Here is a 24,230-nt window from a genome sequence, read left to right on the forward strand (position 1 = left end):
AAAAGCCATACTGTATTCATATGCTGCTAGCTCAACCTCTCCTTCCCCCCCTCCTTCCCTTTGTTATGTAGCACAGCTTGGTAACGAGAACATGGGAATAAGATTGTGAAGCCTTCTCAGAGATAACGAGCGCTAAGGAAGCGCCCAAGGCCAACCAAGGCCTGAGAACGATAAAAGTAACAACGATGTGTGAATGTGCCCTGCATAGTGTGCCCCCCCTCAGGAATGCTTTTGATTTGTACCTTAAAAGTTTGCCCTTTGTGTATGCTCGCCAGTCTTGCAATCTTTCGTCTATAGTTCTGCAACATGTTACAATAAACTAGAAACTTCTTATCAAGAGAGTCTCGTTATTGAAACATCAGACTTGACACTGAGCCCCCACCCCCAATTGGAAAAACTTGTTTAACCAGGGAAGAGATAGCCGCCATCGCCCCCAAGTACCAAGACCTAAAGGGTGTCTTTGAGGAGATGGAAGCTGATAACTTCCTCCCCATCGAACCACAGATTGTGTGATTGAGCTGATTGAGGGAGAGGCATTACCTAAAGCCAAATTATACTCAATGAGCCACCAGGAGCAGGAAGAACTAAAGAAATCCATAGATTCCAACCTATAGAGGGGTTTCATTTGCCCTGCTCAGTCCCCCCGCACAGCCCCTGTACTCTTCGTGGGGGGAAAGGGAGCCTGAGACTGTGCACTGACTATCGGGGGTTGAATGTCATTTCCTACTCCCTCCTGCTGATAAAGGACCTCCTTAGTGAAGTCTCCCAGAGCCATAGTTTTTACAATGCTGGATGTATGCGATGCTTACTTCCGAGTATGCATCAAGGAAGGAGATGAGTGAAAAACGGCATTCAACACCCCCCCCCCCCCAGGCCACTTCAAAAACCTGGTCATGCCATTTGGACTGGGGGTGTTTATGAACTTGATTAATGAAACATTACAGCAGTACCTGTTAAGGCATGGCTTGTTATCTGGATGACATGCTAATTTACTCCGAGGACCTCCCCTCTCTTGTGAAGTTTTTGCGGAAGGTACTACAGACCTTCTATGACAATAAGCTATTTGCCAAACTGTCTAAGTGTGAATTCCATAAGATGGAACTTGACTTCTTAGGTTACTGGGTCTCGGCTGGAGGGTCTGGGGATAGACCCTGCAAAAATTCAGGTCATAATAGACTGGGAAGCCCCCCCTCCACCCAAGACCAGGAAGCGGTTACAAAGTTTTCTCAGGTTTGCAAATTTTTACAGAAATTTCATAAACAACTTTGCAAATGTAGCCCTATGCCTCATGGACTTACTGAAAACAAAAGGGAAGGGAGCGGAGGCACAAAAACCCAGGGCTTGGCTTGATTGGTACCCAGCCTGCCAAATGGCCTTTGATAAATTAAAACAGTTGTTTACTTCTGAGCCCGTCCTCATTCATCCAGATGAGAACAGTGTGCAGTGTGACACAAGTGACATCTCCCAAATGGCCATCCTGCTCCAAGAGGGGGAGAATGGGAATTGATACCCTTGCGCCTATTTCTCGAAAAAATTCTCCTCAACAGAATGTAATTAGACAGTTTGGGACAAGGAGGCTTTGGCCATCAAACTAGCTTTAGAAACTTGATGCCACTACCTGAAGAGGCAGGAGTACCATTTGAACTATGGACTGATCATAAGAATTTGGAATCACTCATGGCCACCCGGAAGCTCAGCACAAAGCAAATTTGCTGGGCAGGGTTCTTCCAGGGTTCTTCCCGGGAAGCAAAACTTCTTAGCTGACGCTAAGCATGACAGCCTCCCTCAGCACGACAGCAAAAGAGAGGTGGTCATAGACTCATTGTTTTCACCTCCCAACTCAGCACTTTAGTCACTACCTGGAGCCAAAAGAGCAAGGAACCTAGCGAGTCCTTTGTGGCGTCCCTACTAGTCAAACTTCCTAGACAGCCACCGGACCCTGGCTTGGAGCTGTCCATGGGCTCCGACAGACTCTGGTATAGGGACTCTAAACTATATATCCCGAATTACTCTGCCTGGTAGTTTTGCAGTGGTCGCACAATGTGAAAATTGGGGGGCACTTTGGTTTTGTGAAAACCCTCCATTTATTCCAATGTCAGTTTTGGTGGCCGGGGCTGTGCAAGGATGTTTCCCAATATGTAATAGGTTGTCCAGTGTGCCTAATGGCAAAAAGTGGGGGGGGGGGTAAAACCCCAGGGAAGCTCCAACCCCTAGAGATGGCCTCCCAGCCATAGGAATGTATTTCCATGGACTTTACGGGCCTGCCTCCCTCCCAAGGGAAGTTTGTGATTTGGGTGGTGGTTGACACCTTTTCCAAGCAAGCTCACTTTGTTCCTTGTAAACAGATCCCCACGGCCAGGAAACTGGCTGAACTCTTGCTACAACATGTTGTTAGACTACATTCCTTTTCAGCCAAGGTAATATTTGATGGTGGGTCCCAGTTTATTGCCATATTCTGCAGGCAGCTTTGTAAACTGACAGGAATTGAACAGGGGCTAAACTCCTCCCACCATCCCCAGACAGCCAGATGGAATGCACGAATAGCGTGCTCGAGCAGTTCTTGTGAAGTTATGTGTCGTTCCAACAGGACAACTGGGTCTCCCTCCTGCCCCTTGCGGAGTATGCATACAATAACAGCACTCACAGCTCTACAAATGCCAGCCCATTCCTCATCGCCAATGGCTATGAGGGGAACTACCCGGTGGCCCTGCCTCCTCAGATTCTCCCGAATTCTCAGAGTGGTGGTGATCCACAGCTCACAGCTGGAAAACCATCCAAGCCGAATTAGACGAAGCCAAAAAGACTTATAAAAAACAACATGATAAACACCACTCCAAGTTGTGGGACCTCAAAGTGGAGGACATGGTGTATATCTCCACCAGGAACTTACCTAACTCTCAGCCTTCAAAAAAGTTGGGACTGAAATACTTACAGCCTTTTCCCATCAAACAGATTATTAATAATGCGACTGTGGAACTTGAATTGCCTAAAGCATTAAAACATGTTCACCCCTGTTTCCATGCCAGCCTCCTGAAACGCAACCCTGGACCCTCATATTGGCACCAGCAACCAACAGTACCAGCTCCTATTCTGGTTCGGGGTCAGATTCACCATGAAGTGCAGAAAATCCTCAATTCAAAGTGGAAGAGGAGTGATCTCTACTATCTCGTTAAATGGACTCACTTCCCTATTAGCCAGGCAGAATGGGTGAAGGCTTCGGACATGCGAGCTCCTAAGCTGATTAAGGACTTCCACCACCGCTTCCTGACAAACCAGGGGGGTGAGGGCTTGAGGGGGGCAGTATGTCAAGATGCCTTGGCATTTTTCTGTCTACAGGGTACTTTCACTTTTGTCTCCCTGCATCTGCAGCGCTTATCTCTCTGTAACAGTTAATAAATTCCTTCTCATTGGTCTGAGAGGTTACTAAGGGAAACCAAGGTCGCTCTTCAAGATTAGGTGCACTTGTGAAAGGGGCCTGGGAAAGACTTGTGGGGAGGGTTTGCACTTCCCATTTTTCTTTAAAGTTGTAATGGTTCGATCCAGATCTATATAAGGAGGGTGAAAGCCCGCCAAGCCAAATTTCACAAAGTCCGTCCTGCCTCGATATAGCTGTCATGAGTCAATAAACATCCTGCAATGAAGTGGACTGTGATCTTTGAACTGCTGGGGTCTTGACAGAGTGACCCTGATATGGCGTTGGTGGCTCTACTGCCAGCACAAGCAATCAAATGGTCCTTTTGCATCAAAGTTTAACTTCCGCAGAGCTATCACAGGATTCATCACAGCTCCTCTTGCATGAACTCAGAGAGGCGTCTTTGGGCTAAACAATTTTATCTTCTCTCCTGCATCATGTTTTCCAACGCTCTCTCTAGTCTGAATCAAGATATGGATTTCTTGGGGATATTATAACCTGCTTAAACCTCATCTCAGAGGTAGAAAACAATTTGCTATCTAATATAAACATATGTATCTTGAACGGTTTCTACATATGCATTGGCAGCCAAGAATATACTGGCCAAAGAAAATGCCTGATCAAGTAGCAAACTGTTTAAGCATGTAGTGCTTTTATTTGCTTTAAAGAAATCTGAACACTGTTCTTTTATTATGTTTTGGAGTTTGCTTCTTGTATTTTTGTATTCTGCATGGTCTTTGCATTAAAAAAAATCTTTTGATGCACATTATCTCTTATGTGCATCAACAGTTTTTGACCATTAGCAAATATACACCATCAAAATTATTTGTATTCTCATTACCTCTTTATGGAGCAGACTGAACTGAACTTGCCCAAGAGCTTAATGGCACAGCAGGCACTTGAAACCAGATGTTTCTCATCCAAGTCCTATAGTTTACCCATGGCAATAAACTGGATGTTATAACAATAAGCAAATAGAATAAATCAGCCCTTAATAACTACATGGTGACTGTAACTTCTCAGCAATGTACAGCATTCCCCAAGTATAGCTACCTGTGGAAGTTCAAAACATTTTTTTTTAAAAAGCAGTCAAGTTTAAGGAACAGAAACATCAACTGGAGGAGTTAAAGCAGCCCCCTGCATGGCAACTTGAAACACAGACCACTACTGGTTATTGTCCACCTAAGTACAAGGAAGAGGTCAAGGACAAGTTGTGCCTGCAGAGGCAAATGCCATACCATCCATAATGCCATTTTGAAGGCACCCTTTAAAAAGTGCACACTTTCCCCAACTGTACAATACCTCTTGTTTTTATAGCTCTGGATTAGTGAAGTCTTGCTTATACTATCTTTCCCACTGTAGACAGTGTAAAGGCCATCAAGTGTTTCATTGAACTGCAGACAGAAGGGAGAAGAATTTGTTTTCAGTACAAATAAGAAGAGAGACCACACTTTCCTTTGAACAAGGCAGACACAGATAATGATTTTGAATGATGGGGCATTCTTTAACACTAGATTCTTGATGGTGGAAAGTTCCGTCAAGTTATTTTCAATGCAAGAGACAAATACAAGTATTTTGCCAGTGCATTAGCAACCCTGGCTTCCTTGCTGGTCTCCCATCCAAAGTACTAACCAGGGCTGACTCTGCTTAGCTTCTGAAATCTAACAGGATCAGGCTAGCCTGGGTGATCCAGTTCAGAGAAATCTAGTTCTTACTAGTTGGTCTGTCTTTCTTTTTAATTGCTTCAGTGGAAACCATGCTGGATTGGGAAAGGCCACACGAACAGCCAATTCAGCAAAAGATCCATTTTAAAAATAGCATATCACAGGGTCTTGTGTCACTATAGCCTCATATATTTTTAAGAATGCTGCAACTAGAGGTATTAATGCCTCCAATTAAACTAAAATCAATGTGGTGAGTTCTCATTCCACTGACTACAGGGATGCCACTTAGGAGATGAGCAGATGGTATGGCTAACCTTACCATGACCCAGCCTGACACAATGAAATGAAATCTAGCTAAAGCTGCAATCGGGGCAGTAATATTGTGCCATTTATAGGTGGAAGGAGACCACATTTAGCAGGGCTCCTATCAGTCATGCTCAGTCCTGCTGAATGAATACTGAGTAGTGTGGTCTATGGACATAGGCGGACTGCTGGCAACATTTTCAGCTGCCCTATGGCTTAAAAATGAGACACAAACAAACAAGGGGCATTTAGTTCTTTCTGGAGGACATGCTGGTGCTCACACTTACTGACTCTACCACCAAGGAGAGACAGCTTTGAGTTTTGGGGCAGAGCTCTGAGGCAAAGAAATGGAAATACTTGAGTAATACAGTTCCCTTGATTTCCAATTTGATTGGGGTAATCAACTCAACTTGGATCTGCTGGGCCAACTCCCAGATGTAAAAAGATGCGATGTGAGATGACAGGCATTTTGGGACGCCAGCCATGATTGGCAAGCCACACCCATAACCTTGGTAGTAAAGGGCGCTGCTATGTATCATTGACAGTATGCCTACAGGAAGGTGGCCTTAAACCACCATCCTGCTTCGTTAAGATGGAACAAACTAGAATTTTAAATACATCAAAACCTGCCTGCTATTAAATATACTCCCAGCATCTATTGGAAAAATGTCATTTACTCAGAATAAAAATAAGCCTGGCTCAGATACAGTAGATACCTCATCATATATTACATACCACCAGTATATGGGAATTTTAGTCTCTAATATTCGGTATACTTTCCAAAGCCCATGGAGTTGAGGGGAAATATATTCTGACAGCCCCTTTTCCCAGCCATGAACACAAGGGAGCTGTTCTTAAAGTGGTATTCAAAAGGCTCTTATTATCTTTAAAGCTATAGAAGACTAAGAACAGGGAACCTGAGAGATTTCTCTCATCCCTACTATTATGACTATTAGTTAAGATCTTCAGCTCTAAGTGCTGTTCTGTGAGGGAGGGATGTGGATGACCCTCAAAAGATTTGTTTGTGTATTTGTCCCAGACTATTTGTCTTCTTGACTGTCCTTTAAGTGCTGGGTAAAGACAATTTTATCTGAATAGTCCTTTAGTTTCAGTTATTTCCACAACCTGAGCCATTCGTGGGAAGGGCGGGATATAAATTCTAAATAAATAAAAAATAAAATAAAAATATTTATTTTATATATACTATTTTTGGTTTTAAGTCCATAGTGATTTTAGTTGACAGGCCCAGTTTTACAAGAAAAATATTTATAACTGTGTCTTGGTTGTTTTGTTGCTTTTATATCAGTTTATGCTGGCTTAGGCTGTTTTTTTATATTTTAGTGCAGACATTCCCTCACTTTGAACAGCTGATTAATTTTTTAAATGAAATTATGCTGCTTTAAGCTGTGGCAAGCAGGTTGCTGGAGAGGCAGTAAAGCAATCATTTGAATAAATAAATGACACTCACTGGAAGGAAAATTCCCACTTTCTTATCAATTGGAAAGGGAACTTTCTTCAGAAAAGGATCTTCATAACCCCAGAGCAATTCATTCACTGTTCTGTTTTGAAGCAGGAACGACTTGGAAGACTTCATCCAAACATTCAGCAGTGTTTGTACAAAACTACTTGGATACAGGGCAGGTGCAGCCTGTGAACACACAAAATATCAATGAGTGACCACATACAACCCAGTTCATGGCAACCCTGTTTAAATTCAAGAAGTGACTGGAGGGAAAGGGGCAGCATTTGCCCAGCTTTAGCTCCTATACAGCTTTTTCCAAGCTGCTCCAGCTTAAAAACCAAACGCAGGGCAAAGAATCACAGGACTTCAGACAACATGTCATTTCAGCCTCAGCCGACTGCAGGAAATGACTATTTGGTTTGACTGAAACACAAGACAGCCCTGTAATTAGAATTCCCAGATTGCCAACCACATCCCAATGAGCATCCACAGTAACCAAATGGCAATTAGTGAACTAATTTTGACACTAAGGCCAGACATCAATAGTAATTATAAGCTAAACCCTTGATAAAGTGGAATAGTTTTTATTTGACTACAAGTTGAATGTCACAGAAGGGTGTTTACCATAACAATAATATCCCAGGTAACAGCAGCTTCCACAGTGTAACATTACAAAGTTACTACCAGTTAACCTGAATGACAACAATAGACCCTGATGGAAAAACAGACAAATACTAAGCACATTGAGTAGCAAAAGGATTTATTCAGAGACCTGGAGATGACTTCTCTGAAATTTTCGCACCTGTAGTCAAAGCAGCATCAAGAGGAATGCACATGGAACATCTCGACATCAGGATGGCCTTTAACAGTAGAGGTGGCCAAGCTTGTTTAACGTAAGAGCCACATAAAATACACATCATATGTTTGAGAGCTGCAAGACAGGAAGGAAGGAAGGAAGGAAGGAAGGAAGGAAGGAAGGAAGGAAGGAAGGAAGGAAGGAAGGAAGGAAGGAAGGAAGGAAGGAAGGAAGGAAGGAAGGAAGGAAGGAAGGAAGGAAGTCAAATAGATGGCAAGGGAGGGAGAGATGGAAAGAAAACAACTTTAAATGCATTCTCCAAGCTGCTAGCTGGAGAAGTGATTTAAAGAGATAAATTCCTTCTCTAAGCTGTATGAAGGGGTGGTAGTGGTTTTGAGAAGCACATAAAATGTGTGAAAGGGCCACATGTGAATCCTGAGTTGCAGTTTGGCCACCCCTGGTCTCAAGGAAAAGATGTAGCCAGATAGGATGTTTAATCCTCTATTGGTTTTGTTTCTTTTCAACTGCCAGTAAAACCATCCCTCATTAGAAAGTAAAGTTTATGTTCTAAAGCTAATACACTTTTGTATCTCTGCTACTTTGCATATCTAACAGACCTGCAATAGGAAAGGTTATCTTCAAAACTTTCAATCTGTGTAAAACCTGCCTTTCTTAATGGGCAGAGTATGCATGCATTGATGCGTATGCTTCCCATAAAATTGGAGGGGGTGGCAATAAATTGGCCTGCTAAACATGCTGGTATCTATGATTTGATTATATGCCCCCATTTTTAATGATTGATTTTATCTATTGTTCACTGCTTGGATGTCTGATTAACAGCCCTGTAATACTTATTTGTGGGGTTTAAGAGGATTGCCAATATAAATAATGTGCTGTCAACACTTGGAAATGTGCCTATGTGCTTATCACTGAGTGACATCTGCATTTATGAGTCAATCAAAACCCACGAGGAACTAACGGTTCACCAGATTCAGTTCAACTTTCAGGTGTTCTTTGGGGGGAGGGGGGAACCCAACCAGTTGACGGATTAATTCTCCTATGGATTTTTGCAACCAGTGGGGGTTTCGAATCAAGAGCTTTTCTTATTTAGTTTACCACAGCCTCCCATCTAGACTGAAAGAAATAATGAAACATGCTTCAGGAATAAGAGGAAAGGATGTGGCCCAGATTTACTGCAGCCCCATGGAGAGAGTGGGGGAAGGCAAAGAGGGAAGTGGCAGCTGCAGCAGCTCTCAGAAAGCTTGGTCCTGCCCTGGCCTAATGCCTATCCTGGAAACTGGAGAAGGCTAGAGGTTGGGGGCAACCAATAGGGCAACTTAAGGTGCCGCTTTGCCCTGGCTTGCCCTCATTGCTGTGTAGGCTTTTGTCATGCAGCTTCCTCCCCCTCCCATCACTTTGCTTTGCTGCTCAGACCACGAGCCACAAGAAGATTCCCTCAAGGGCAGCAAATCAGCAGAGCCAATGGCAGTGAAAGGGAGGAGAGCCAACAGCAGTGCACCACGGTGACCAGAAGTAGGCCAGCAGTTGCTGTGGAGGCCATGAGCCTGGTGGGCTGCCTCAGACCACGATGGACCACCATGGGGGGAGGACTCAGTAGTGGCTGCAGCTCAAGCTGGGTCTCTTCTCTAGGTTGCAGGGAAGGCAGCAGGACACACACCCTGAAGAAAGCTAACCATTGCTCCCATATAAATAGACAAACAATAAGAGGATACAAACAAGACTAGTATCATTCTGCAGCTCATGTCCCAAAACAGTTATCAATATGCTTTTCTTTTTTTAATCTATTTATTTATTTAAACAGTGGGGATACAGAAAAAAAGAGTATGGTGTTGCTTTTGTTTGCTGGTATGATTCATCTGAGGTCTTCAGGGGGAGAAACAAAAAGGAAAATAAAATATTATGAGTTAATCCTATGTCTTCTTGTTGTTTTTTATTCTGGAGGATTTCAAGGAAGGTGTCCAAGTAAGAAAATATATAACAGAGAAATGTCTCCGTGGGACTGAAAGGCTCTAGAGAAGACACCACTCTGGCACTAATTGGCACCATTGTTAGTAGTCCTGCCAGGGAAGCTGAGTACAGGGTGGCCAAGGGACTTGAGGCAGCTTGTCCCCATGGCTGGGGCAAAGAGAGGAGACTGGCTGCTTGAAGATAAACTTCACATTTCTGTGGAGCCAGATGAAGAACAGACAAGCCATTACATGTCCTTTTGCCCAAACTGATTACTCTTCTTTGCACACAAGAATGACACACCATTCTGCAGCACTGATAATTTATCAGCTCATTGGGTCCTACATATATATATTTGAGACCTAGGTTACCTACCACAACTGCAAGGTTGACAACGGTGTAAGTGTCATTTTCTGGTCCAATTGAAAGAGCAGGTTCAAAGCGAGCAATGTTTGGCAAGAAGTAAGACACTGTCGAGTCTGGATTTTCAGTGATGTTTTGTTTAGGTAAATATCGCATCCTTGGAATGGAAAGATAAAAGAATCTACTCACACATGAAAATGTGGTTTGAAAGCAAAGCTTATTCTACATGGCAAAGGTTCTCTGGGAAGTTCTCATTGCTGCTGAGAATGGTGAGGCATTGGCAGCGGCAATGAAACATCCACACAAAAGTCTCCTTGCCTCAGCCTTCTGTGGTTTCCATCACCCCCTGCCATTGTTTTCAGGCATTTACAAAAATGGTAATAGCTGTAATGTTATAACTATCTTTTACTATTTACAAGTTCTCAGTTTTCTTTTTTAAAAAAGAGTCTCCAGCACTTTTGATTGTTAGATTATACAGAGACATGTGCAGCCCCTATCTTTCCCCTTACAACTATGCAACAAAAAGGCAAGAGACCAACTTTTAAATTAATTAAATTAATTAATTGCTGTGATAGTTCATAACATTAACATTAAAGTAATATAGCTATTACTGATGTTCAAAGCACCTCCCTCCTCCAAGTCCTCCAGTGCCTGTAGACATAGAGGTAAGGAAAATGGTACCAATGTGGGCAGGATCTGAAAGAAAATGCCCCTTCTTGTACACATGATGTTTGAAAGCATTTGTGCCACAATGTTTCCAAGAAGACTGCAACTAACGCTGTTTGAGAAAGACTACAGGAAGCAGGGGGAAACACAGAAACAGTATGAATAGACACCCTGTGGGTGTTCCCAAAAGGAGGCTGAGGCATATAAAAACTTTAATGCAGAAACAGGCTCCAAATAGATTGCACCATAGCCAGATAACAACCAAATTTCCTGAAATACTGGGGAACAGCCATTCACTTGAAGATGCTCATTGATAAATGATCTTTGTCCAGAAAGTGTGAGTAGGCTTCTTTAAAAATTCCCACAAGGGAATCATACAAGGTTGTTTTCAAAGGATTTTTTTTCTACCTTCACTATTGTACAGCCTGGATTTTCTATTCAGCACAAAAACAAAATGGTTTGTCTCATGAGTATGCAGTTTGGCATTAAAAAAAACCTTAGCGAAAACCAACCAAGTTGTATTCATCCTTCAAGTATGTATGAACTACACTGCTAGAACAGATCTAATATCTATTTAGTCCTGTGGGGGACCAGAAGCTTCCCACAATGAGGAACCTGATGTTTACAGGAAACCCACAAACAAGACATGAATATAATAGCTATCCTTTGCCATTAAGCTCCCACAACATTGGTTGCTGCCGTGTTTCACTCACCTGGGACACACCTTCTAGGTTTTATTGTGGAGTTTTCAGGCTGCATAATAGCAAAAGGCTGAAAAACACACTCTAATTTCTTGTGGTTTTGGGGGGAGAAGGCTATTCAATGGAGGACAACTAACCCACTAGAGCAAGGGTGGCCAAGGATAGCTCTCCAGATGTTTTTTGCCCACAATTCCCATCAACTTCAGCCAGCATGGCCAATGGCTGGGGCTGATGGGAGTTGTAGGCAAAAAACATCTGGAGAGCTACCCTTGGCCACCCCTGCAGTAGAGAGCAGCTATCCATGGACATCTTCACACAACCACTTCATTTGTAGCTGGCTGGCTGGCTGGTTGAGAAGAATTCATGGACCTTTTCTCTCTTTTTATAGTGCTCCCACCACAAAAAAGGATACTGGTTATTGAAACCTGATTAGTCATGTGGGGAAAGAGCGGTTACATGAATTTTTAAATTGAACCTGTAAATTAAAGCAGTAGCATCATCCCTCTGTACAAGTCATCTTTGTGAATAGGGAACGACATGCAGAGAGAAAAAGCCAAAATATCATGTTAAAAGCCACTCTAAATTTGATGTATGACCTTCTTGTTTTATTTCATTAAAACGGAACAGGTATATGATCCTACCTAATCAGTTACCTTCTCTGCGTGTGTTTAACTCTTCCTGAGAGTCAGGGCAGTGTTGTGGTTAGAGGGCTGGACTAGGATCCAGGTTTGAATCCCCACTTTGCTGTGAAAGCTTGCTGGGTGACCTTGGGCCAGTCACGCTCTCAGCCTCACCTACCTCACAGGGCTCCCGGGAGGAGAAAATGGAGGGTGGTAGAATAATGTTGCAGAGCACTTTGGGCCCCCACTGGGGAGAAAGGAGGGGTATAAAAGAACTATGCAGAGGCACGCAATAGCAAACCACGTTGTGTCTCATGCCTTGAAAACCCTATGGGGTCATCATAAACTGACTGTGACTTGATGACATTTAACACACAACACAGGCTTAGTTAGCTTACCAAGATCATTAGTAAAGATATGTGCCAAACATGGACTGCATTATGCTCCACATAATTCCTATGTTAGAAAATGCATGTTGGCTACCGTTAACAAGGCATCCCAAATATAAAAATCAATTTGTATGAAATCAGGTAAAGAGAAACCCATCACATATTTGGTCATGTCCAATCTTCCAAATGCATTTTGAAGGAGAGATCTTCAAATTGATTCTACCCTCTGCTTTCTGTAATGCAAAACTCTTCTGGAATACTCTGGTTAGCTTGCATCTCATAGAATCAGAAGCATCAGCAGATCAGCATTAAAGAAAATGCACAACCAATTGCCAGGTTTTCCCCAGATCTTGGAAAAGACCTTTGGCAGAGAACAAAACCAGTCTAGAGCACTACATGGTGCTGGTTATGCTTACAGAGAGAATCTTAACAATTTTGAATGTTTTTCCCTTCCCACCAAACCATGCCTACCTGTACGTGTAAGGGCCCCTCTGTGTCAGAATTGGGCGTGACCCATTCTCCATCACCGCCGATGGGTTCTCCACATTAAAGATCCAAAACTGTCTGTATACAGGACTTCCAGGTACAATCCAGTTTTCATATGCAATTGTACCATTTTCAATTATTCCTTCCTGTAAAGAAAAAAAAAAAGCAGCCCTCTGTAAAGTGTCTGTAAAGCGAATGGCAGCATGAACCTTAACAGTGGGGCTCCATGTTTATTTTGTGCCCTGGAAAGATAACTTTTAACCCCCCCCCCCCCCCCCCCGTCTGGCTTTCTTGCCATCAAGTCACAACTGGCTTATGGTGACCCTGTAAAGATTTCAAGGCAAGAGACATCTGGAGGTGCCTTCCTTCTGAGATCCGATGAGATCAAGCTGGCCTGGGGCTATCCAGGTCAGAGCCCCGCCACTGTTCAATAAAATTATTTGAATTAACAACCATGAAATAAAATGAAGTTTAAGTTTAATTTGATTTAAGTTTAAATCATTATTAAATGAATAATAAGAATGGCCAGAAAATAGATTCAGGTGGGTGGCCAAGTTGGTCTCAAGCAGCAGAAAGGTGACTCTGGACCCAGACTTTATTTCAAGGACCAGGAAAGAAATGCAGGCACTGAAAAATTTCTTGTATTTAGCTTTTGTATATATAACCATGCCAGTGAAAAAAAATCTAACCTACTAGTCCATCCTGAGAGCCAGCGTGGTGCCAGCCGGATGTGGGGAACCCGGGTTCAAGCCCCCACTTGAGGGCTCCCCTTGGGCTTAGCCCAAGACAGCCGGATCTTGTCAGATCTCCGCAGCTAAGCCAGGCAGTGCCAAACCACCTCCAAGCATCTCTTGCCTTGAAAACCCTACAGGGTCACCTTAAGTCACCTGTGGCTTGACAGTAAAAAAACATCTATCAAACCACTTGTGTTCTGAGCAGGCACTTGGGAAGGCTTCTGTTCTCCATTGTGAAGCCCAAGAGATGACCATCCCAAACATCCACAAGGCATTTTTAGGAGTGAGGAGTCTGCCTTTGTACTAACTTCTGCTAACACTATCCAAAACATCACAGAATAGTGATCACAGGTTTTACCAGACTGGATGTTAAAAAAAACACACTACCTCTGCCCAGGAAGGTGTCCCCATCCTCCATTGTTTCCAAAGGACTAGTATCAAACCAGATAATCTTTGCAGTGGAAACTGAAGGTGAGGAGCATTTTTGCAAGCTCAGCAGATCCAGTGCCATTGTGGTAATGCCAGCTGAGGACAAGCACAGAATTATAGTTTAAGCAAGAGGCGGGGGGCGGGGTTGAAAGCCCAGCGGGACCAGTGCAATGGAAGCCCAGCAAACTCAGTGCCTTCTGTTCATAATATTAACAAAAGTTTGCTACTATACTATTCTTAAATACATTTTATCACCAAACAGGATAGGGATGAGAAGGCATTGAGATCAAGAAGTGAAAATAAGGGGGGGGGGGGGGGGGGGTGTGTAAAAATCAAGTGAAGGGAGACAGAAATGAATGAGAAACGCATGGAACAGAGGGAGAGAAATTAAGAGAAGGAAAGGTTGTTTTATCTTGCTGCAACATCCTAACTACTGCTTTGTAAGATCTGGCTGAGTTGGGTGCAAGGAAAGTAAGAGAGAAAGGCTAGACAATTGGAGAAAATGAGCTGCAGACTGGCATTTCTGCAGCAGCTATCAGCATACTGATTTGGTTGTACGATCTGTCAATCAAGTTTGCATAAGTCTTGAAGAATGGAAAGTTTAGCCCAGGGTGTTCAATGTCCAGAACCAGCCCAGCCAGGACTTTAATCAGGCCCACAGCTCTTTCCCCTCCCCCTCCTGTCCTCATTGTTTGAAGCTCTGAGGATACCAAAATTCTCAGCTCTTTCTGCCTTGTCTTTGCCAGCTACAGCAGGAAGATCTTCTCAGCTTGCAACGCTGCAAAGAAAATGCAGAATGGATTTTCCATTCAGGTCTTTGTGCTCAGATAGATAGTCTATCTGGGCCCAGAGACCTTAATGGAAAATCCATTCCACATTTTCCCTGCAACTTTGTCTGTACTGTAGGGTTCCTATGGCCAGCTGAAGTTGTTGCTTGCAAATAAGGGGCTGATGCTTTGAGTCAGCTTGTCTCTGCTGAATGGACCTGAGAATGAGTGCCTAGTGAGTACTCTAACTTGGGAACCTCCAGCCAAAGGGGAATATTACATTAGAGAGCCATTGTCAATCTGAGTAGATCTGGGTGGTGGTGCGGGGAGTTTGCAATGTCCAGCCATTTCATGTTTTTCTAGGCTCGGATAATTTTATATTTTTGGTTTCTGGCATAATCCTTGAGCTTTTTCTTGATGTTTTATTTCTAAAAATGCATTGCCAAAGCCCACTATCTCCTCACCTTTCCATTTTAAACAAAATATTGCAAGAGTTTTAAGCATGTTTCTGTTTTAAGTAAAAACATAATATCTTTAATTGTGTTTGCTTGTGTCCTTTATAAAGTTTATATCTATGCTACCTGGCATTACATTTTATGACACGCATGGCCTGGCCCCATAAAGTCCCATTTATGTTAGACCTGGCCTTTGTAGCAAATTAGTTTGACACCTCTGGTCTAGCCCATCTTAGAGCACTTTTTGCTACACTCAGACTTCCCTGTACCCCTAATGGCTGCAGTCAGAAGTGCATTTTAAAAATAAAAGGAAAGATGTTCACTGGACACATCCTTCGTGGCCCTTCTTCAAGATGCACCCAAGATGGACCACACACCCTGCCCCACCCTTGGTACACCACTGCATGCCTTTATTCCCTTGGTACAGCCCTGCATGCCACCACTTTAGAATAGGAGGTCCCCAATCTTTTTGAGCCTGTAGACACCTTTGGAATTCTGACACAAGGTAGTGGGCACAACCCCAAAAGGGCTAGCAAGTAGGCAAAGCCCCCCCCCATCCGCCACGCACAAACAGAAGAAGTCTAGATGCATGGGACGTGAGGAGAAATGTTTTAAAATAGACTGGTACAGAGCAGTGAGAAAAAGAATAAAACTAACACTGTAGTGGCAGCTGCCTCCCAGAAAATGCCATTTTAAACTCAGAATGCCAATGGCCAGTCAAGAAGCCCTGATCCCACCTTCTCTCTAAAAGCACATGGCAGGCACCAGGAAAAATGGCAGTGAGCACATGTTCAGGACCCTTGTTTTAGAGGATATAATCCTTTTTAATGAAAAAGGAAAGGAGACTTTTCACCATACTCCATTCACCATACAGCAATATCTGAAGCGAAATTTCTAACCAGTTTCTCCATTGACATTTTCCATATAATGCTAGTGCTAGAGCAGGCTCAGTTCTTGGAAGCTCAAGAAGGATAACTCTTGGGATATAGAGAGTATATTAGGGGTGGGGTTTTTTTGGTAGACTAGAGGAGGTGATATTCATTCTCTCTAGCATTTGAGACATGAGCTGTGTCTAGAGTAGTGTGGAAATCAGGTTCCATTTTTCAGCCATATAACTGATGAATAATTGTTTTGAAACATCTTGTATACCTGGGAAGGATGTATTGGCTGTAGACATTTTTCTGGGATGTCCTCTGCCTTCTCTCTTTGGACTTCTGGAGGTCTTTTGGACACTGTTATATGAAGGAGTATAGAGGAGTCTTTTGTTGGATTTATGATCACTATTCGAAGAATGTGTTTTGAATTGTAATACTTATTTCTTATTACTTGTTTCTAAATTGTGACCATCAATTCTATCTTAATATCTGTATTTACTATTATTATGTTTCAATACTGATGTCTACTGGTAACTTGTGAAATTTTGTGAAATTTAATTATGATCTACCCTTGTGTTTTCTCTCTTTGTATAGAAAAGCTGAAAGCAGATACAAAACTCTAAACAAGAATACATTTGCCTATACCTGAGAGACTTAAACCAAGTCATCATGACAGATCACTCCAAACTTCCTGCATCTGAGGACATAACATACACGCTTTCAAGAGACAATTATTTCAGTGTATAAGAGTATATCAGAGGTTCAGTTTGTTGATGGACCAGAGGAGGCAATGTAGCGTCTTTGCTATCTGTAGAAGTATATGCTCAAAATGGTTGGACAAAGGAGTCCCTGTTCTATTATTGACATCTCATGGTACACACTTTGTAAGAGACCAGATACATAACAGCTCTGATCCTTCACAAGCTAACTGAATAAGTCTTAAAGAACTGGAGCTGCCAAGTCACTGAAGAGGTTCTTACTACAACGGTTCTCAAACATTGAATCATGATGACCCTGAAATTGATCAGGGATGACAGCTCTCTTCCAGGTGAGTTGCAAAGTTTGAACCCTTGAGTTGGTAGAGGAGAGGAGACCACTGGAGGAAAAGGAGGAGAGAGAGTGGATGGGCACTGCATCCCCTTTAATTCTAAGTTTATGGTTGCAAATTCCTGCTTGCAAAATTCCAGAAAATTTCGGGGTGGCGCCTGGGGTGTAGGGACCCCTGTAGGGTATAGTAGCATAGAGTTCACCTCCAGATGTGGTTTTCCTATTCTCTTGAGATCAATTGTAATTCTGGGAGATGAATATAACCGATACCCATGGCCCTGCAGATCCTCACTGCCAACAGTCTATGCATCTGGGTCCCACAGTAAGTTCAGAAATGATTCTGATTTTTTTTAAGAGCCAATGCCTTCCAAGAATAAATTGGTTAAGCCAGCCAGTTCACAGCTGCAGGGTTTCATGTAGATCTCAATTTGTTGCCTGCAAGTAAGCAAGATGCTGTATATTTTGATCATATTAGAAGCAGACAAGACTGGAAGCTCTGGTTCAGCCATAAGAGAGGTTGTGAAGGATCTTAAATGATTTTTTCGCAACATTTATTTAGGGATGTGGTATGAATAAATAGAACATTCTGCACACACACATCTTGCTTTTCTTGAGCTCAATTCCCTTGCAGTGCAAAGAAGTTAAAATAGGTTAAAACTAAGGTCCCCAGAACACCATGTTCTCAGGTAAGGTTCCAAAGTTTCTCCTAGAAGCCCTCATCTTCTTGCAGGTATTAGAACCAGGGAATACCTTCCTGACCACACCTCCACATGAACACTTCAGTCTTTCTCAACTATCATCCAAGCTCCGGCAGAAACATTCATCACGAGTGTCCTACTTTCTCAAGGAAGCTACTCTGCAGCACACAGAACCTCTGGTACAATGGGAACATCACTGACGGAGCCAAGTATAAGCTAGGCCCACAGACATAGCTGAATTATATCCATTCAGTACTTTGCAAAATTAGCATTAAAATAAAACAATTATTGGTATCAGTTTCTTGGAACTTTCCCCCTTCCTTCTAAAGTCTTGCAGCATTCTTTGTCATTGCCTCTTAATAGTGCCAGAACCTAGTCAGCATATATCACAACTCCTAAAGAACATGAATTGATGCAGCTCATTGTACACATTGCTGTTACTAAGAGCAGCTGAATAAGAGGAAAAGGAAAAATCCCTTGAGGGTAGGGAGGAGGAACACATTGTTACATAAATAGCCAGTTTAACAGGAAGCTTAGCAAGCAATCTGATTTCAAAATCTAAGACCTTTGTCACAAGGGTTGATCAAGGCTGTTCAAGTGAGTGTTTTGCAAATGGCTATCTGTGCAAAGCAAAAATCTGGCAGAAGTAGGCTTTGCTGTTGTTGGGTTTGTCCAGGGCTTTTTTTGTAGAAAAAGCCCAGCAGGAACTCATTTAGGCCACACACCCCTGACACCAAGCCAGCCAGAACTGCGTTCCTGCTTTAAAAAAAAAAAAAAAACCAGCCCTGATTTTGACTGTTTGCTTTCTTCAAAATAAGGCCCTGACTCAACAGTTATTATCTGCAGCCATTTAAATATTACACAATCCCCAGGAGATCAGGTAGTGACAGACTTCACATTTCTGGGATCCAAGATCACTGCAGATGGTGACTGTAGCCATGAAATTAAAAGACGTTTGCTCCTTGGGAGGACAGCTATGGCAAGCCTGGGCAGTATAATAAAAGTAGAGACATCACGCTGCCAACAAAAGTCCGTATAGTCAAAGCAATGGTATTCCCAATAGTAATGTATGGCTGTGAGAGCTGGACCATAAGGAAGGCCGAGTGCAGAAGAATAGATGCTTTCAAGCTGTGGTGCTGGAGAAGACCCTTGAGAGTCCCTTGGACTGCAAGAAGATCCAATCAGTCAGTCCGAAGAGAAATCAACCCAGACTGTTCCCTGGAAGGTCAGAAGCTGAAGCTCAAATACTTTGGCCACCAAATGAGAAGAGAGCACTCTTCTCCTCTGAGCCCAGCTTTCCTTGCAAGGTCCCTCTATCAGACTCTGTTCATTAATACTATTGCCAAATGCTGATGACTAACCATATTGATCAATGCCTAGATATGCTAACTAACACAGGGGCTGGGGTAGTGAAGTGGGAGGGGGGAAAGTAGAGAGTAGCTTCCCAGGAATATCAAAGGTTGCCAAGGCCTCTTTGAAGTAGAAAGTATGTGCCAGATTCTCACCTCCTCCCTAGAGGCAGCAAGGACATTGCCTCCGGGAAAATGTAACCACCAACTGAAAAGATAAGGGGGAACATTGAGAAAATTCTCACATGCAAAAGCAACCTTTTTGTTTTGGGAAATGAGGGGTAGAGACAAGTGCTTTGATGTAGAATGTTAAATATCAATTATTCAAACTGATCTCCATCAGTTCCAATGCCTGCCAAGCTGGAGTAACTCTGAAGTGTTCAATAAATGCAACTTTGTTTCAAATACCAAGTCTGCTTACTTGTGAGCTTCAATGAACCCACTCCTGACACCCTCTGCAGTTCATCAAATATAGAAATAACTTAGTAAAATTATTATCTAATTATACTTGATAAAACCACAACACAAATTGTTGCTTGTGAATATCACATATTTTAATCCTAAAATAACAAAATAGAATATAGGTGATAATACCTGATCATTCTCATAAATGAAGGTGAATGGTTATCCACAATTATAAATATCTATGGTGCTTTACATGGTATTTTCCCATGAGGGCTTCTTTCCGTGTGGGCTTTTTTCTGTGTGGGTTTTTTTCCCTTTGGGCTTTTTTCCATGCGGGCTTTTTTCCTGTGAGCATTTATGACCATGGGGCTTTCCCTGTGGGCTTTTTCTGGTTACCCATTTTTTCATATTGTTTTCAGTCTAATTGACGTATTTGTATTTATTTCAACTAAGAATATATTTTAGAAGTTATTCCTTTTGTATTATTCATATTTTGCATTAGAATCTGTTCAAATTCCATCATTTTTCTGGTCATAGTTTGCCTTACTGTAGGATTCACAATTAAGTAATGTAACTGATGGAGAAGAATCCAAATCCTTGCAACTTTTCTTTTAATTGTGCTGCAGTAAGGTGAGTTCCAATTTTTGTAAAAGTTTCTCATTCTGTAAATTCCCTTTTCTTTCCATTTAACATTTTTTTTGTTTATTTATATAAGAAAAATTGGGGCATAAGGTAAATGGAAGCAGTGGGGATTTTCTGGAATTGATTTAATTATTCCATTTATTCCACATCTTTAATTTAGTGCATAGAAAAGATTCTCAATCCATTTTATGTCTCTTTTTCCTCTCCAAAAACATATTTCAGTTAATCCCAGATGTTTCCCAAGTATGTTATCAATGCCCTCAACTGATTTGATCAACTGATATAGTATTTACTTATATTGGGTTCTTCCAATCCCCCTTGATCCAATCTCTTGTCTCAAAGTCTTTGTAAGTCATGGTCTTTTACTTTGATAAATCAAGTTGATAAGTATCTTCTATCATTTTGATAAGTCTTTTGTTCAATTACTATAGGAAGTATTTGAAAGAAATTTTAATTTTGGCAATGCCCATCATTGTCAAGTGTATCTGGGATAATCTTTTCTTATTTGCCGGACCACCAGACAGTAATTTATCTGCTGAAGTCTATTTAAAATAATTACACCCAGATATTTAAATTATTTATAAAATATTGGGATACTGAAGTCATTTTGAATTTTGTATTGTGCTTTTGGTTTAATATTTATAGAGTGCTCCAGATTTTTACATAATTTATTTATTTAATCAAATTTATATCTTGCCCTCTCCTAGCAGGCTCAGGGCGGCTATAGTTCTATTGTTCCATATTCATGGATCTCTCTCATTAAATATATTAAAGCTTCTTTAAGATTTACAATTAATGTTTTCACATCATCAGCAGACATATTGATTATATGTATTTGACCATTTATTTCTAGGCCTCTAATATGGTTATCAGGCTTCACAGCAGTTGCCAAGGGTTCTAATGAGAGGACAAAAAGCAAGAGTAATAGAGGACATTCCTCTTTAGCTCCTCTATCCAGGGGAAAACTTCCATATTTTAATCCAGGGGATATAATGCCATAGCGGTCATCCTCCAAAGCAGCCATTTTTTCCAAGGGAACTGATCTGATACCTGCAGACCAGTTCTAATTCCAGAAGATTTCCAGGCTCCACTTGGAGGATAACAGGGCTGGCACCCTAGGCAAGGCTAACTTCTGGTGCCCCCCCCCCCCCAATAACCAATTTTCAAAAACAGATTAATTGTGGGGAATATGAAGAGCACAAAACTTGAAATTGCTCCCTGATTTGCACAACACTTGAAATTGCTCTCCAAACTGGTCTGGAGAAAATTGCTTCCTGACCCCAAAGTGGTGATCAGCATTTCCCTGGGCATGTAAGCAGGGTCGGCCCTGCCACTAGGCAAACTAGGCAATTGCCTAGGGCATCAGCCTTCTGGTGGCACCATATTGGGCACCTCCCATGTGACGTTATCAATGCAGGTGTCAAGCACGACTAATTCTGATCAATAACTGATGGGTTTCTAGTCTGTCACAAGCAGGCCTGGGTATGATCACACTGAACCAAATGCTGCTAGTTTATTATCCTTCTGTGGCCCCTCTTTGTTTTATGACTGTTAATTACAGAGACCAAAGCAATCAGCACCTTCCCATGAATCCTCTTGTGGGAGGAAGCACCATCTGGGCGATGCAAGGCCGAATGCCTGATAATGCCCTGGGAATGTATGTAGTTTTGATGCCTTATGTGTGAACGCTCTCCTGCTCCCCCTCCCCATAGGAATCCCTTTGAAGTGTATCTTAAAACTTGTGTATCAATGTAAAGTAACGGTCTATCAATAAACGTAGGTTTTTTTTATCAACCTCAACTCGTCATTGAATCCATCTGCTTGACAGCAGGGGGGTGCCAGAAGTTAGCTTTGCCTAGGGTGCCAAATAGTCTAGGGCTGGCCCTACATGTAAGGGCCATGAGAACAAAGCACTGATGCAACCCTTCCTGCCCTCCTTCTCATGATCTGCCTAAGTTAACAGAATCAACATTGCTGTCAGATGGCCATCTAGCCTCTGTTTAAAAGCCTCCAAAGAAAGAGAGCCCACCACTTCCTGAGGAAGACTGTTCCACTGCTCTAATGTTCAGGAGGTTCTTCCTAATGTTTAGCCAAAAACTCTACCTTCTCTATCCCATGCATAATCTTGTAAACATGTATCATGTCAACCCTCAATCGACATTTCTCCAAGCTAATGAGCCCCAAGAGCTTTAACCTTTCTTCATAAGGAAAGTGTTCCAACCCTTTAATCATTCTAGTTGCCCTTTTCTGGACTTTTTCCAATGCTATAATATTTTTGTTAGGTATGGTGACCAGAATTGTACACAGTACTCCAAATGAAGCCGCACCATCGATTTATACAGGGGCATTATGATACTGGCTGATTTGTTTTCCAGCATAGCATTGGCCTTTTTATTGCAAGTCGCACAATGTCTTGACATTTTCAGTGAGTTGTCTACCATGACTCCAAGATCCCTCTCTTGGTCAGTCTCTGCCAGACCCCATCAACATGTACTTATAGTTTATTTATTTATTTATTTTATTTCCGTAAATTTATAGGCTGCCCTTTCCCATAGTAGGCTTCCAACACAATAAAACAATCAAATCAATTTAAAACGATTAAAACAGTTAAAACAGTTTAAAATTAAGACAAGCCACAACTCACATTAGGTGGGGCGGCAAAGATGGTATTAACAGATCGATTCAGCTTGCTTGTCCCAACCTAGATGTTCAAATCCCAGCTATATTGGTTTCAAAGAATCAGTACAGTGCAGTCGGTGCAGGGGGGGGTCCATTTAAATGATAGGACGCCCGTCTGCTTCAGCCATAGACCCGATGGAACAGCTCCGTCTTACAGGCCCTCCGGAATGGTAACAGATCCTGGAGGGCCCGAACGTCCACCGGAAGCTGATTCCACCAGCCCTGGCCCTGGTCAAAGCAAATCGGACGTTCCTTGGGCCAGGGATGGTCAGAAGATGTTGGCCGGCCAATCGTAGCAACCTCCGGAGCTCAAATGGGGAGAGACGGTCCCGCAGGTATGCTGGTCCCAGGCCACACAAAGCTTCGAATGTCAATACTAAAATCTTAAAGTGGATCTGGTACTAAACAAAAGTGGATCCGGTAGCCAGTACAAACTGCGCAGCATCGGCTGACTGCTTGCCCTTACAGGCAATTCAGACAGCAATCGTGCTGCCGCATTCTGCACCAGCTGGAGCTTCCAGATCAGCCTCAAGGGTAAGCCTGTGTAGAGAGAGTTACTGTAGTCTAACCTGGAAGTGACTGTTGCGTGGATCACTGTAGCTAAGTCCCGAGGGCCCAGATAGGGTGCTAGTTGTTTGGCCTACCAGAAATGATAAAAGGCAGATCGTGCAACAGCTGTGACCTGGGCCTCCATAGAGAGGGTGGCATCCAGTGTCACACCCAAGCTCCTCACCTTCTGGGTTGGCACAAGAGATGCACCATCCAGAGTGGGAAGTCGGATCCCCGATCTTGGTCCCCCCCGATCCAAGTACAGGACCTCCGTCTTAGTTGGATTAAGCTTCAGTTGGCTCAGTTGCAGCCAATAGGCCACTGCTTCCAGCGCCTTGGTTAGATGATCTGGGGCAGAGTCTGGGTGGCTGCCCATCAACAGATAGAGCTGGGTGTCATCTGCATATGGTGACAACCCAGCCCAAAACCTTTGGCAATCCGGGAGTCAGGTTAAACACTAGGGGTGTGCATCCAGATCTCCCTGAGCAAACAATATATCTAGAAAATACATTACTGGTATTTTCCAGATACGTTTTGGTTCCCAGAATGTATCTGGGTTTTCTCTGCAAAACCGAGGGGGGAGGGAATCCAGAGAAAATCTCAGATATATTCAGGAATTTTGTGTATATCTGAAACAGCTGAGAGGTGGGAGCAGATTCCTCTTGCTTCTCAGCTGTTTGTTGGGAAGGCTTATGCAATTTGGTGTAGTGGTTAAGTGTATGGACTCTTATCTGGGAGAAACAGGTTTGCTTCCCCACTCCTCCATTTGTA

The 24,230-nt window shown here is 42.6% G+C and overlaps 1 protein-coding gene across 2 annotated transcripts in view; it reads right to left on the reverse strand.

The window, feature by feature from the left end:
* Nucleotides 1-24,230, reverse strand: part of CD36 (CD36 molecule) — a 171,728-nt gene that overhangs the window by 43,331 nt on the left and 104,167 nt on the right. For both annotated transcript variants that reach the window (XM_060244663.1, XM_060244662.1), the window contains 4 exons: nt 12,816-12,976; nt 9,981-10,125; nt 6,848-7,027; nt 4,715-4,806 (listed from right to left, as the gene is read on the reverse strand). In XM_060244663.1, the coding sequence (XP_060100646.1) occupies nt 4,715-4,806; nt 6,848-7,027; nt 9,981-10,125; nt 12,816-12,976 (578 nt within the window). The remainder of the gene's footprint in view (nt 1-4,714; nt 4,807-6,847; nt 7,028-9,980; nt 10,126-12,815; nt 12,977-24,230) is intronic.

The sequence above is a fragment of the Heteronotia binoei genome, chromosome 8 (genome assembly GCF_032191835.1).
Source record: "Heteronotia binoei isolate CCM8104 ecotype False Entrance Well chromosome 8, APGP_CSIRO_Hbin_v1, whole genome shotgun sequence".
NCBI classification, from domain to species: Eukaryota; Metazoa; Chordata; class Lepidosauria; order Squamata; family Gekkonidae; genus Heteronotia; species Heteronotia binoei.